General features: G+C 49.6%; 1 protein-coding gene across 1 annotated transcript; it reads left to right on the forward strand.

Annotated features, from left to right (window-relative positions):
- The first annotated feature begins 1,457 nt into the window (after positions 1–1,457).
- RBP5 (retinol binding protein 5) lies at positions 1,458–5,727 on the forward strand. Its single transcript, XM_045871086.3, has 4 exons — positions 1,458–1,668; positions 1,956–2,134; positions 4,629–4,730; positions 5,164–5,727. The coding sequence occupies exons 1-4, from the start codon at positions 1,596–1,598 to the stop codon at positions 5,215–5,217; spliced, it is 408 nt and encodes a 135-aa protein (XP_045727042.1). The 5' UTR covers positions 1,458–1,595; the 3' UTR covers positions 5,218–5,727.
- The last annotated feature ends 8,603 nt before the right edge of the window (positions 5,728–14,330 follow it).

Genomic DNA, 14,330 nt, shown 5'->3' on the forward strand with positions numbered 1-14,330 from the left:
GAGCAGGGGCGGGAGACTGTGTTAGGGCTTTTTCCCTAGACTGCAATTTGGGGGAGCAAGGGAACTGCGGGGGTTGGGGCGGAAGCTGGAAAACCGTAGAGGGGGTGGGAAATAAGAGGGACATTGGGAGAATGGAGAAGCTAGAAGCCCGGAGGTGGGAAAGGGAGACGTCAACAGAGACCTGAGGGAGGCGAGGAGGGGCAGTATCACGTCACCCTCCCCCCCCCCCCCCCACAACCAACTCTGCATTAACCTCTTTTCACAGCCCAGCCCATCAGCAGGTCCCTGCTGCGTGCCTCCTGGGAGCCTTGAAGCAAAACCCACAGCCTGAACCCAAAAGATCCTAGCATTTCCATTCCCAGCCCCAGGTGTCTGAGGAAACCATGGGATGGTCAGCAGGGAGGTGGAAAGGGTTCCGGGACTGGAGGAAGAGTGAGAGATTCCACACACCCACCCACCCACACCTGTCCAGACAATTCACTCCTAGGTGGGATTTTTTTCCACTGCCTAGGCTCCCTGTCTCCCTCTCCCCGAATTTCCCATCTTAAACCATGATGAACCAACTCAGCTGATTCTGAAGCCAGGGAAGTTGGTAGGTTTGAGGGAGAGAGACAGAAGGGGGTGTGGGTGAAGGTGGCAGCCCCCACCATGGTAATACATCTGGTAAGCATGGGCTGTCCAAAGGCTGGGAACTGGAGGTGATGGTACCATCAGTGACTCCAGAGGGAGAGGGAAACCCCTGGGTCCCAAGCCAAAATTTTCCAGAATACCCAACCAAACTCCTCCCTCACTTTCTGCCCCAGACTTTGAACTCAACACCTCATCAAGCTGACAACCCCTTCTGTGCTTGGGAAGAGCAGTTTCTCTGCCTCCTTCCTGATGGCCCTATAGGACAAAGAGTTTGGAATGCCAGAGTCAGGGCCCCAGCTCAGTGGAGCTGTCTGAGGGAGCTATGGGAGGCAGCACTAAAGCCTCTCCTTCACTGTGGCTCCTGGCCAGCAGACTGTCCCCCCTCTTTCTCCACCTCTTCCTCCTCATGCCTTTCAGGATCCTGACTCAGTCCTAGGATCTCAGGATATTGTTAGAATTCATCCCTGGATGAGCCTGGAAGTCCCCACTCCACACAGCAAAACCAGACCTCTCCCAGGAGAGACTGCCCCCCTCAGAGCTCTGGGACATTTCCCAAACCTGTTGAAAATGGGCTGGAAGCCAAAACTGACCTTCGAAAAGGCTCAAGTCTTGGATGACTGACAGCCCCAGAACCTGCTCCAGGTTCCTTCCTCAGGAAAAGCCGAGGTCAGGCACCAAGCTGCCAAGTTCCTACCCCTCCCTCAGGCTGCAGGCACCAGCCCCATACTCATTATGGGAGGAGGGAGGAAGTCTGGTAGGAACTCTTATTGCAACAGGGCCCAGCCCTATAAAAATGCTGGTAAGCATAGACTTTTACACAGTCTGTGTGTGTGTGTGTGTGTGTGTGTGTGTCTAGGCTAGCCTGGAGTCTCTCAGCCTCACCTGCCAGACAACACCCACTCCCTCCACACCCTGCCAGCTATATTCTCCTGAAATCTCCATCTCCATCTCAGCCAGCCCAGACAATGCCTCCCAACCTCACCGGCTACTACCGCTTTGTCTCACAGAAGAACATGGAGAACTACCTGCAAGCCCTAAGTAATGGCCTCACCCTCCCAGACCCCTTTCATTCCCCCTTTCCCCTTTCCCTCCCTGTCTCTCTATCCCACTGAGAAAAGGGACTGCTGGGGTTGGATGCTGTGGAAAGGTTCAGGTGGTGGCACTTGACTTGGGATCCATTTCTAGCCAGGGCATTGGTAGGAAGAGTCGTCTACAGTCTCAGACCCAGCTAAGGGGCAGCCCACAGCCCCGTGGTGCTGCTGCAGGTGGGGGAGCCCCTGGCTGGCTTGTAGGAGCCCCGCTAAGAGATAGCCCCCCACCCCCAGACATCAGCATGCCTCTGCGGAAGATAGCACTGCTGCTCAAGCCAGACAAGGAGATTGACCATCAGGGCAACCACATGATAGTGAAGACCCTCAGCACGTTCCACAACTACATTCTGGAATTCGAGGTGGGAGTTGAGTTTGAGGAGGATCTAAGGATCGTGGATGGACGAAAATGCCAGGTACTTTTCCTCGGGCTTCGGGGAGGGCACGTGGGTGAGCAGGTAGGTGCCTCTTAACAATCTGGGGCAAAACGAAGTGACCTTTCCCAGCCAGAGCCAGAGAAAAGTGATCACTACAGCAGGCTGCAGAGTCCCCAAGATAACAGTCCCCCAACTTGCTCTCTCCTGCCCCCTCTTATTGCCAGCCAAAAGGACAAAAAGGGCAGGTCACCCTCAGTCCAAAGAAGAAATATTTGCTCACCCTCTAGCCTGTGACCCTGTTGGTCACTGCAGAGTCTCTTTTCCCTTAGCCTCTATGAGTCCACTCTCCTCTATTTCTGCTTCTTTTTTTTTTTTTAAGATTTTATTTATTTGAGAGAGAGAATGAGAGAGAGAGAGCACATGAGAGGGGGGAGGGTCAGAGGGAGAAGCAGACTCCCTGACGAGCAGGGAGCCCGATGCGGGACTCGATCCCGGGACTCGATGCGGGACTCGATCCCGGGACTCCAGGATCATGACCTGAGCCGAAGGCAGTCGCTCAACCAACTGAGCCACCCAGGCGCCCCCTCTATTTCTGCTTCTTAATGCCCTCTTTTTGGTCTCCTTTGCAGACCCTAGCTCTCCTATTAATCCCTTTAACTGGGGTTTCCCTCAGTATTTTGTTCTTGACTTCCTCTCTTTTGTCTGTTCAGGAAAACATGGGCTAAATCATCTATACCCACTTTCTGCTTCCATCTATAAACTGTCCTTGACATGGATTCTCCGGCCAGAGCTGCTTCCTGAGCTCCACAGTGGAGTTTTCATCTGCCAACACAATGTTTCCATCTGCATGCCTCAAGCTCGAAGCCAAATTCATTATCTTCCTACCCAAACTATTCCTGCTTTTATATTTACTGTCTTCATTAATGGCAATAACCAGCTAGACCAGAGACCTGGGAATCAGAGCAGTATCTTCTGTCCCCTTACCCCTGCACCCCAACACACACACACACACACACACACACACACCACATCTAGTTGGTCAAGAAGTCTTTATAACTTTTCTTCACTGTCCAGTATGGTTGCTACTAGCCATATTTGGCCTTTGAATGCTTGAAATGCAAGTAATCCAAACTGAGATGTGTTATAAGTGTAAAGTACAGGGGCGCCTGGGTGGCTCAGTCGTTAAGCGTCTGCCTTTGGCTCAGGCCATGATCCCAGGGCCCTGGGATCAAGCTCCGCATCGGGCTCCCTGCTCTGCGGGAAGCCTGCTTCTCCCTCTCCCGCTCCCCCTGCTTGTGTTCCTTCTCTCACTGTGTCTCTCTCTGTCAAATAAATAAAATCTTTAAAAAAAAAAGTGTAAAATACATAGTGGGTTTTTAAGACAATACCAAAAAAATGTAAAACATCTCAGTAATTTTGATTTTAATCACATGCTGAAATGATATTTTGGATATTCTAGGTTAAATAAAATATATCATTAAAATTAATTTCACTTGTTTCTTTTTCCTTTTCTAACACAGCTACTGGGAATCTTGCATTTTCTAATGTGGCTTGTGTTTATGGCCCATTATATTTCCACTGTTGATTCTTCCTAGCCTTTTTCTAGTGCCACCTTCATTCAAGCCCTCATTTCTCGCCTGGTGCCTGAATCTGGCCTCCCAGTCTTAATCCTTCTTTAACCCACTCTGCATACTGTAGCCACAAGGATTTATCTAAAATGTAAAAGTGTTCATGAATGAAACCCTCTCAGTGACAATCCCTTACATTCCAGATGAGGTCCGTGGCATACAAGGGTCTTTCCCACAAACACTCTAGTTTAGAGCCCCTTACAACCATGTGACCTTCTTTCTTACCTCTATGCTGTTCCTTTCCTTGCTAGAAATTGCCCAGTGTCTCCAATCTAACTAACTCCTCACTTCCTTGAAGACTCAGCTCTTGCCTCCCCATTCCCATGCCCAACACTTGCCTGGCATCACAGGCACCTGTTTTCTGCTCTGTCTGACCAAGAGTCTGAGCTCCTTGGTTAGCAGGCCTATCCTATGGGAGGATTTAATAAATGCTGGTTGGAATGCCCAGGCCCACCCCACTCTGATTCAGAGATGGGAGGGTGATCCTTCACTCTCAGGGACACTTCAGCTGTCCTTGAAACTGAAAAAGAGATTCCCTGATGGGACTTCCAACCAATCTTCTTCTTTCCCAAAAGACCTTCCAGTCCAGCTGGAAGTATCCAAAGGACAAAGTCTTTGTTCTTCATCACCCACCCGCCCCCAATTTTGCCCCTGGTTATCCTGCTCCATCCCTGCTCTGCCCTAGCAGTCACTGTAGACGAACTATGGGCCCCCCTCAGTGGCCTTTGGGAGTTGAGGAGGGGAGTCCTGCTGACTCAGAGCAGTCATCTTACTCAGAATGAAGGGGCTGGAGCAAGACCGTATCAGCTGTGGTGTGAAGGGGGGGGGCAGCCCAACCAGAGTGAGTTGGATGCATTTGGGGTGTTCTGCCCCCAAATCTTCCCTTATTCCTGCTTTCCCTACAGACCATTGTAACCTGGGAGGAGGAGCAGGTGGTTTGTGTGCAGAAAGGGGAGGTCCCCAACCGAGGCTGGAGACACTGGCTGGAGGGAGAGAAGTTGTATCTGGTAAGCTGGGTGAGGACTGGGAGAGGGGCCTCCAGCTAGGACTCATCCCCTTGCCCAAATCAGATCAGTCCCCTACTCTACTCCCTGCCTCCCTCCAAGGAGGGCAACCAAAAAAAGAAAACAAAAGCCCTGGGAAGAGTAGAGAGAGGAAGAAATACAGGGGCCAGGTGGGCCTTGGCTACAAGTCAGATGAATGTCCATAAATCCTGACCAAAGATGGAGACTAGCCATTTCACATTCTGTGACCCAGCTCCCTTCCTTCCTCGGGGGTGAAAAGTTGAAAGTGTAGGACAAATGATACAATTCCCCATACATCAAATGCTCTAGCTGTTGTATCCTGAAGGATTAAACAGAGCTCAGGGACCTAGAGAAAGGAACTCTGGCTGGTAAGAACCTTCTTTCTCTCTCCTCATTATTCCTACTCTGTCCCCAGGAACTGACTGCAAGGGATGCAGTGTGCGAGCAGGTCTTCAGGAAGGTCAAGTAGCCAGAGGAGAGCTGAGGGCCCCTCCAGACTGCACTGGTCCCCAGACTCCTCTTGCTCATAACCCTTCAAGCCCAGATTGTCCCAGGTCAGCAGTCCCTTTCTCGGGCCACTTACTCTGCCTCCAGTTCTCTCCTCACCCCTCCCCATGTTAATCTATAACTTGCAGCCCCCGGGCCAAAGTCCTTTTTCCTCAGGCTCCATTGCTCAATAGTGGCCTCAGATCCAATTCCTGGCCTCCTGGATGAAAGAACTGGACAAAGGGGAAAGACCCCTTGAGAACAATGGATCTCAACTCTCTTTAGTTCATTTGGTCCCTTATTTTCCATCTAAGAAAGAACTAAGCTTTGAGTATTTGGGGACAAGTGAAAATTTTGTCCTGGTGGAACTTTTGGAAAATTGACTGGGGTTCAAGAATTTAAACAGGAACTACTGGTAGAGTCTTTTGTCTGTTTCCTGTCCTTATTCTCAAGAAAGCTGCATGTGCTCAGCAGAACCTGGCCCAAGGCAAGGCCTCACCCACACAGAGTTCAACAGACCACATGTACCAATGTCTGAGTGAATCCTGGCTATCTTATATTTCCATGCTACATTTTGGGGAAGTGGGATGGGACAGGGTGAGACCTTTGTCTAGTGTTGGAGGAGGTTATGAAGCTTCGGAATAGTGACCTAGCCTCCGTGTTTGCTTTGGGAAGGATAGGCAGCAAGAAGGCTAGAAAAGATTGAAAAGGGAAACAGATGGAAAATACAAGGCCAAGGGCTAGGAAGATGAGGGACATGGGGGTGTGAAGGCAACAGTAGGGTGAAGACTGACACGCCTGGCTATAGGGATCCTCTGCTTGAAGGCCAGCAAGGCGGGGCAGAGGATAAGAGGGAGAAGTGAGAACAGCAAGGCCCCTCCCTAAGGGTCCCAGAATACCCCAGAAAAGAGCCCAGAGGGCAGGGCCTGTTCAGGGTCAGGGCCAGCTCCAGCTCCAGCCTCTGGACACCTCCCCACCTCCAGGGGCGTTGGTCCTTTCAGAATAAAAGTCCTGTGGGGCAAAAGTCAGGGAGAAGAGGGCTCAGTGTGGGATGGGGACAGAGCCTGTGTGGGAGGCAGGGGTTGTTGGAAAGTCCCTGGCCTGTGCTCATTAGATGATTACCCCTGCCCCCTCTTCCTGCAATGGCTAAGCCCTTACACATTCAAGACAGTCACTAGTTTTGAACACTGATCCTAATAGACACCCTGGAATGAGTTCAGAAAAGAAAAAGAACTCTGAGGGGAACTGAATAGCTTATTCCCTGCCAGGCTCTCTGCAGATGTCCCCAGTAAAGCGGGGAATAGAGAGCCCTCCTCTGGGCAAAGCCACCCAGCAGAAGCTCTGGGGACTGCTGGATCCTACCTTGTCCCTTTCCAAGGTACAGTGAAGCAAAGGAAGATGCTCCATGTATAGTCACCCATTGCCTAAGTCACGAGGACAATGCAATGTCCTGGCCCCTCTGACTTCACAGTGCAGGTTCAAGCCTCTCCCCCACAGGACTGTCCTCTGTGCCCTTCATGTTGGTCCAGCACCCCTTGCTGCAGTCTTGCCAGAGGGCCTGACCTGGGAACTTGGAGGCCTCCATGGTGATTGTCAGGTCCAATCTAACCCCCCCCCCCTGCAAAACTCCTGTTACATGAGCATCCAGCCATCCACACTGCAAGTCTACATCCTTCACTTGACCTTACCTCTTCAGAATCCAGAGTCCAACAAGAAGCCTGGAGATCCCCAAAGGAGCACAAGCAATTAGAGGAGGACTGAGCAGCTTCAGAAACATCACTAAGGAGGTGGGCGGGAGCAGGGACCTACTGAGGCTGGGAAGCCGGGGCTGCTGTTTCCCCTGTGGGCAGCAGGAGGTGCTAATCATTGCAGTGGGAGTCAAAGAAACATCAAGTTTAATCCTCCCTCCTCCGCCACCTTCCTGAATATTCCATTTCCCACCACAAAGACACACACACACACACACACACACACACACACCAATTCCCAACCCGCATACTCACCCTGACAAAACCCCAACCTCTCAATCAACTCAGGCTGCTCCATCTGTCCTCAGATGGAAGAGATGATTACCAGGGCACAAGCTGTGAAAGAAGAGAGGGAAATAGCCCTCAAGGGAAGTGCCACCCCCAGCCTGTCCTGGAACACACAAAGCTGCAGATCCAGGACCAACTTTGACTTTGTTGACCAGTGTCCTAGCCCCCAGTGAGATGATCAGCAATCCAAAATGTTTATTTCCACGTGAGAGGGAATAACTGCACCCTTCTAAGCCAGCCCCATGCCGGGCCCCTACGCCACTCCCTCTTCCTCAGGCCCAGAGAGCACCATATGCTCACAAACAAACTTCTGGCATTCCTTACGTTGCTACAGATCCCTCGTCTCCGAAGAAAGTGACCAACAGTGGATACACTAAGAGCAGGTGTATGCCCTCTGAAGCAGAGAACCACATGCTGCTCAAGGCCTTGGGCTCCATGTTCTGGTAGGGGACCACGGAGTAGGCAGGAGCAGCAAAGTCTAGCCAGGTACCCCTCCCCATGCCCCCTCTCCCTTCAGCCACTATCTCCCACATTCCCAGACCTGAATGTTAAAAAGAAAGCTCAGGCAAAAGCAGGAAATTCCTCAATTCTAAAGCACAAAGGCCATCCCAGCCAGGAGCTCCATCCTATAACATGGTTGGACCCCTTATTGGAAGCAGGCGACCCTTAGAAGCCACTGGAAATCATAGGATCCCAAGAGAGAGCAGAGGCCTCGCCATCTGACCCCTTTCCCCAACCCAAATGTTATCCCCCATGAGGCAAGAACTATATCTGGTCTAGGCTCATGTACCCAAAGGTCAGTATGAGGCCAGAAGTTCCTGATATAGCTAAGGATGGCCTGCTCCTTCCCTTCTGCCTCTCCCTGCCACAGGTTCTTCCTCTTCTGGAGCTTGCTGCTCCTACCCAGCCTGGGAACCACCTCCAGTACCTCCACTCAGCTCTCTGGTATGTCTCCCCTGACTTCCCTGGGCTATAACCCCCTCAATCACAGCAGCATCCATGCCATCAGGGCCCCCAAGGACTGATCTGGAGTCATCCTAGTGCTATATCCATGATTATGAACAGGTGAGGATGGGGGAGACCTTGTAGGTATAGCAGGAGCTGAAAGGGTATCCAGTGAGGAAACCTGATGGCCAAATCAGGGAGCTCTGTGAGGGACTCTGATGGGCTGACCTGGGTTTGTGTCAAGGGCTCAGTTGGTTAAGCAACTGCCTTCAGCTCAGGTCGCGATCCTGGAGTCCCAGGAGCGAGTTCCTCATCGGGCTCCCTGCTCAGTGGGGAGTCTGCTTCTCCCTCTGACCCTCTTCCCTCTCATGCTCCCTCTCACTCTCTCTCTCTCAAATAAATAAATAGAATCTTTAAAAAAAAAGAAAGAAAGAAAGAAAGAAGGAAGGACAGACAGAAAGAGAAAGAAAGAAAGAAAGAAAGAAAGAAAGAAAGAAAGAAAGAAAGAAAGAAAGAAAGAAAAAGAGAAAGAGAGAGAGGGAAGGAAGGAAAGAGAGAGAGAGGAAGGAAGGAAGGAAGGAAGGAAGGAAGGAAGGAAGGAAGGAAGGAAGGAGCCAAAGCTGCTGAGGCCAAGGGTGCAAGCAGTGGCCCTGTCTGACCAGGGGTCAGAATCAGCATCCATCAGGCCCTCCCCCTCCTCGTCTAGATCTCAGCCAACAGGATCCTTTAGTCTCCATTGACCTAAGCAGACAAGCTCCACACTGTATACCCACCCTCACCAGAAGCCATTTAGATTTCAAAGGCATTTGGATTTTAATTGGCCTCTGCATGAGATGGAGCTGACCTTCCAGCAAGAAAAAGGAGACCACTGTTCTCTCAAGGACTTCCTGGCCCTCCACCTAGCTGGGGGTAAATCTCCTGCCCTCCTCCACCTACCTAGTCCCCCATCTCACTTCCCTCTGCCCTCCATTTTGTTCTGGCCCCTAGAGAAAGGGGCAGCCCTGGGAGCCTCTTTTCTGTCCCCCATGGCCAGTGCCCAAGCAGAGAGTCATCAGCCTAGCCAGGCCAATGAGTTTGTGGATAAATCACTTGCCTCAGAAGTTCTAGATCAACCTAAAATCACACCCAAAATTGGGAAAAGTATTACACAGCGGTCAGGGGAGTAGGCTCTGGTGTCGAACTGCCACATCTTACTAGCTGTGTGAGCATATCCAACCACTAAATAAACCACTTCAGTAAATAAGACACCTTTGCTGGTCATACAAAGCAATACCAAGAGCATTTCCTTCCTCCAAGGAATTTTGTGATGAGTCCATGTAAAATCACTCAGCATAATGCCTGGAATAGAGTAAGAGCTGATGAATCTTAGCTTTTATTAGTTTTGTTATCTCTTACCTCTTCACTTGCTGATTGAAATTCTCTTAACTGGAGACAAAGCCTTATACTCTACAGTTAAGGATAAGACATCACTGCCAATGCCTCTGAGGTCACAGGGTGGCTTATATTTATACCAAAGTGTTAAGTGATACCAGAGATTTAGAGATAGTATCGCCTTTCCCTTGGCTATTCAGGCAGATAAAACATCTGCCTGCCCCAGGGCTCCAGAACCAGAACCTCTCCCTTGATCCTGTGGCCCCCTCATCCCCATGAGGACAAGTGGGCCATCCCAGACTGTGCTGGAATCTGGATGGCTACTTCTCCTCCTGCCCACTAGGCTTCCAGAAGCCTCTGGTAGCCAGCTGCAGGTGCAGCCACTTTCCCTCAACCCCCCTGGTCCTCACTCTTCTTGCATATGGATGCCAAAATCAGCCAGCACCTTGACCCCTACCCTGGGGTCATGCTTCCCCCTTGCCTGAGAGGCCTCCACCCACCTGCCCCGGATCCCCTGCAGAATATCCTGTCCTCCTCATGCACTAGTGAAGCACTAGTGGACCCCTCCATTCAAGCCTCAGTAGGGCTTCCCCAGCCCTACTGATGGTACAGAAGAGCCAGGAGGAGGAGGGTCTACTTAAGCATCAACGGCAGTCTTCCTTCCATGCGAATGTGCACATCCCTCCTGAGCCTGTCTCACAATATGTCTCTTCCACAGACAGTGTGTGGGGAGAGGTGTGTGTATTGTCCGTGTGGCCTTTTCATCCACTGTTCTATAAGACTGCTGAGAGCCAGCACCTACTCTTCTCTTTCTTCGTGCACATAACAATAGCAGTGGGTATTCATTGACCTAAGCAGACAAGCAAGGCAGAGCTAAAAGCACTGCTCAAGGAGTCATTTATTGCTGCCTCGCTGTGTGATCTCGGGCAAATTATTTCATTTCTCTGTGCCACAGAACTCGTTCTGTTCAGCCTCAGTGTTCTATGACTGATCTACTATCTTGCCTTCCACACCCACACCCTACCCTTGGATTCCTCTCTCTTTCCCCACTGTTTCTAGAAAAGCTATGCTCCCTGTCCTTGACCCAGCAGTCAGGAAATTGTCATCCTTCATATAACTGAAGCCTATCCTGCAATGCCCCCTATGGAGAAAGAACCCCAACATGGGAAGGAAGAGCTAGATCACAAAGCATTCTCTCTCTCTTCTAGGTGGCTCCCCTAACCTCTGCTGCCACTCACCAACCTGTTCTGCTTCCCCACCACTCATTTCTTACCGAGTAGCACAGATGGGACAAAGGTGAACCATTTAAAATAAGGGTTTATTAAAGTCTTGGAAAAAACAAAAGCACAATAGAACAGAGAGTAATATATAAGTCAATTATCTGAGGTATGAATGCAGCCTCACCCATAAACTCATTGTGGATGGAAGGGATGGTGCAGGATATAACAGAACTGCCTTGCTATTAACAAGCAAAGCACACACACAGTATGTTTAAAGAGTTCTTTACTAAAGGACTTTATTTCAGGCTTGAAAGTCCACACAAAGCCCATGGGGCATGGGAGATTTGGAACTGGAATCTCCAGACTCTGAACTTGTCCCTTTAGACAATCTGCTGGTATGGGACTGTTGTCCTAGATTCTTAAGACTCATGCTATGGTTACCCTCCCTTAGGTTGGAAAAAGCAAGGCTCCTCCTTGCTTCTCTTCCTTTCTCCTTCTCAACAGCTTCTTGGTCTTTTTTAACTCCTTGCCTTCCTCCCAAAGCCTCACCTCTTTTGTGTTTGGTCTCCTGTAGGTCATACTTTGATCTGTAGGTCCTGCTACTTGATGGGGATGAGTGAAGGAGCCCTTCAGATCTTAAGGTGAAGGAGAGCATCAGAGCCCCCAAAGGCACTCTGGTTTCAGGTTAATGCATCTGAAATACAACCATACCTAGCAAAAATAACATCCTACTAACTGGTCTTCTGCATTTATTGTACTAAAATAATATGTCTATTTCTGTGATACCCAACCAATCTCCAAGATGGCCCCCAATGATCCCTGCTTTCTGGCATTCCCATTCTTGTGGATTCTCCTCCTACACTCTATCAGGGAAGTGGGAGTGATCTGCCCACAGTCATGTGAGGGAGCCATCTTGGAGACAGACCCTCCAGCCCCAGCCAAGCCTTCAGATGAGTGCAGCCCTGGCCAACGACTTGATTGAAGCCTTGTGAGAGACTCAGCCAACATCACTCATCTAAGCTGCTTCTGGATTCCTGACCTTCAGAAACTATGTAAAATAATACATGTTTGCTGTTTTAAACTACAAATGTATAAGTGATTTATTAAATGTATGAGTGATTTATTACACAGCAACAGGTAACTAATACATATTCTCGGCTTTGAATTTCATCACAAATGACCCTCCTCCTACCACCACAGCCTCAATATTTGCCAGGTTGGCAAAAGGACATGGGCAAGTGACTTAGGGCAGTAAAAACCTGTCCAGTCACAAAAAGGTATGGCTCTACACTCAGTGTCTTAGGCCCTTCTATCCTAGCCCTAGGCCCAGACACCATCTGAGTACCCAGCACCAGGAACACACATCTCAGTGTCTGCCACCCTAGAAGTCTAAAGAAAGTGAAGTTCAGAGGTAAGCAGGTGCCCCCTTTCTTTCCTCTCTTAGGTCCACATGTCGGAATACTTTCTGTGAATCCACCTTTTCACTAGGTAATTATTAAAAAGAATGTCCAGCATCTTCAAATAATACCCCCCACTTTCACATATGTGTCAGCTTACCTTGTGGCTTTAATAGGACAAATGCAGCAGAATACAACTCAGTAAGCTTCATGTCATTAGAGAGATTGCTTATCCAGGGGCAGGGAGAATATCTTAGATAGCATCAGATCTTTGCTGGTGGGAAGCTAATTGGCAAATTCTGCAATGACAGAGCATCAGGGTCCTGAAGACCAGCAGCAATGAGCAGAAGGTGGTATCCAGACATACAAGGCAGGGCAGAGCCACACCTGGGTGGCCGGCTATCCCTTGCAGAGTAAGGAATATTTGGGGTTCTTCCCAGCCCTCCAAGGCCAGCATGGTGATACCAGAGCCAAGGATTTCTTTGTTGAAAAGAGGGAGGGTGAAATGGAGAAACACAGTTGGGAAAAGGCTATGTGCAGAGGCCACCAGGTGTAGCCAAATCTGATGGCTGGAAAGGGGGACACCAGGGAAGGGGTTTTAAAGGCTCTCTGTTCTGCTCTGCTCTCTCCAACAATCTTGGCTCTGGGCAGCCCCTGAGCCTGGCATACAATAACCTCTGCTGTCACCCAAGCGAAGCAGAAACTCATCAGGTCCAGATCTACTACCAGTGCCCAAAGCCCTATTACTTAATGAAGACCAGAGAAGGTAGTAGCCAGGGCCCCCAGGTGAGGGCCAGCTGAGCCCTCTCAAGGACACCTTGCATTCATATGCCCGCTTTCTCTACCCAACAGTGAGGAGCAGGGTCACATAATAATGGCCAGAACTCTCACTACAGAAAAGAAAATGGGGCAGGGCTCTGCTCAGGGTAAACTTCACTTCCTCACCCTCTGGATCAGGAAAACAGGAATGAGGCTTAGGCATCCTCTCTTGGAGCATCTGCCCCCAGTGCCAACCTCAGCTCCTGGACCCGACAATCTACCACATGCTCTCTTCCTCCTGGGCACCTTCCTTGAAAACTCCAATACCTGGTCCATCCTCTTCCTCTCTACCTCATCCTATGAGCTCATCCTACAGATACATGTGCCAGGCGTCATGCTCACTCCTGGGGATATTGAAACCGATAGAACAGTCCCTCCCTCAAGGAGCTCATAGTCTTGTAAGAAAGATAGCCAAGTGAACAGCTGGTTATCATACATCAAGATAAGTGCTAATGTGTGATAAACACAGGGAAGTAATCTAACCCTGACTCCAGGAGGGCTTCCCAGAGGAGTGGACCCATGAGGAGGAAGTAATAATAATGGATGGCATCCATGGCATGATTACTACATGCCAGACATTTACTTTTCAACTCATTTACTCCTCTCAAGAATCCTATAACATAATGTTATCCTTACTTCACAGGCAAGGAAACTGTATTGTCAGGATTCTCCAGAGATTTATTATAAGGTATTGGCTCAAGCAATTATGGAGGCTGAGGAGTCTCATGATCTGCTGGCTGCAAGCTAGAAACCCAGGAATGTCGAAGGTATAATTGTAGTCCAAGTCTGAAAGTCTGAGGACTAGGGGAGCTGATGGTGTAAATCCCAGTCCAAAGGCAGAAGACCAATGTCCCAGCTAATCCTCCCTTCCTCTGCTTTTTGTTCTATTCAGGCAGGCCCTCAATGGATTGGATGATGCTCAGCCATAATGGGAGGCCCATCCGCTTTACTCAGTCTACCAAATGAAATGCTAATCTCTTCTGGAAACACACTCATGTACATACCAAGAAATAATGTTTAATTAGCTATCTGGGCATCCCTTGACCTGGTCAATTGACACACAAAATTAACCATCACAAAAATTAAGGAACACAGAGTTGTTTAGTAATTTGCCAAAAGTCACATATCAAAGGCAGAGCCAGGATTTGAACCCAAATAGATTGGTTCTAGAGGAGTCTGACCACCTAACCCAAGTTTCTCAACCTCAGCACTATTGAAATTTTGGGCCAGATAATTTTTTATTGTGGAGGTGCTGTCTTGTGCATTGTAGAATGCTCAGCAGCATCCTTGGCCTCTATCCACTAGATG

The sequence above is a fragment of the Mirounga angustirostris genome, unplaced genomic scaffold (genome assembly GCF_029215605.1).
Source record: "Mirounga angustirostris isolate CCGP_5_RB_7025 unplaced genomic scaffold, mMirAng1.0.hap1 SCAF_5, whole genome shotgun sequence".
Taxonomy (NCBI): Eukaryota; Metazoa; Chordata; class Mammalia; order Carnivora; family Phocidae; genus Mirounga; species Mirounga angustirostris.

Coding starts and splice junctions, on each gene's coding strand:
- RBP5 (XM_045871086.3), top strand. CDS start 1,596: ATGCCTCCCAACCTCACCGGCTACTACCGCTTTGTCTCACAGAAGAAC. Junction 1,669..1,955: donor GAACTACCTGCAAGCCCTAA/GTAATGGCCTCA, acceptor CCCCACCCCCAG/ACATCAGCATGCCTCTGCGG. Junction 2,135..4,628: donor TGGATGGACGAAAATGCCAG/GTACTTTTCCTC, acceptor CTTTCCCTACAG/ACCATTGTAACCTGGGAGGA.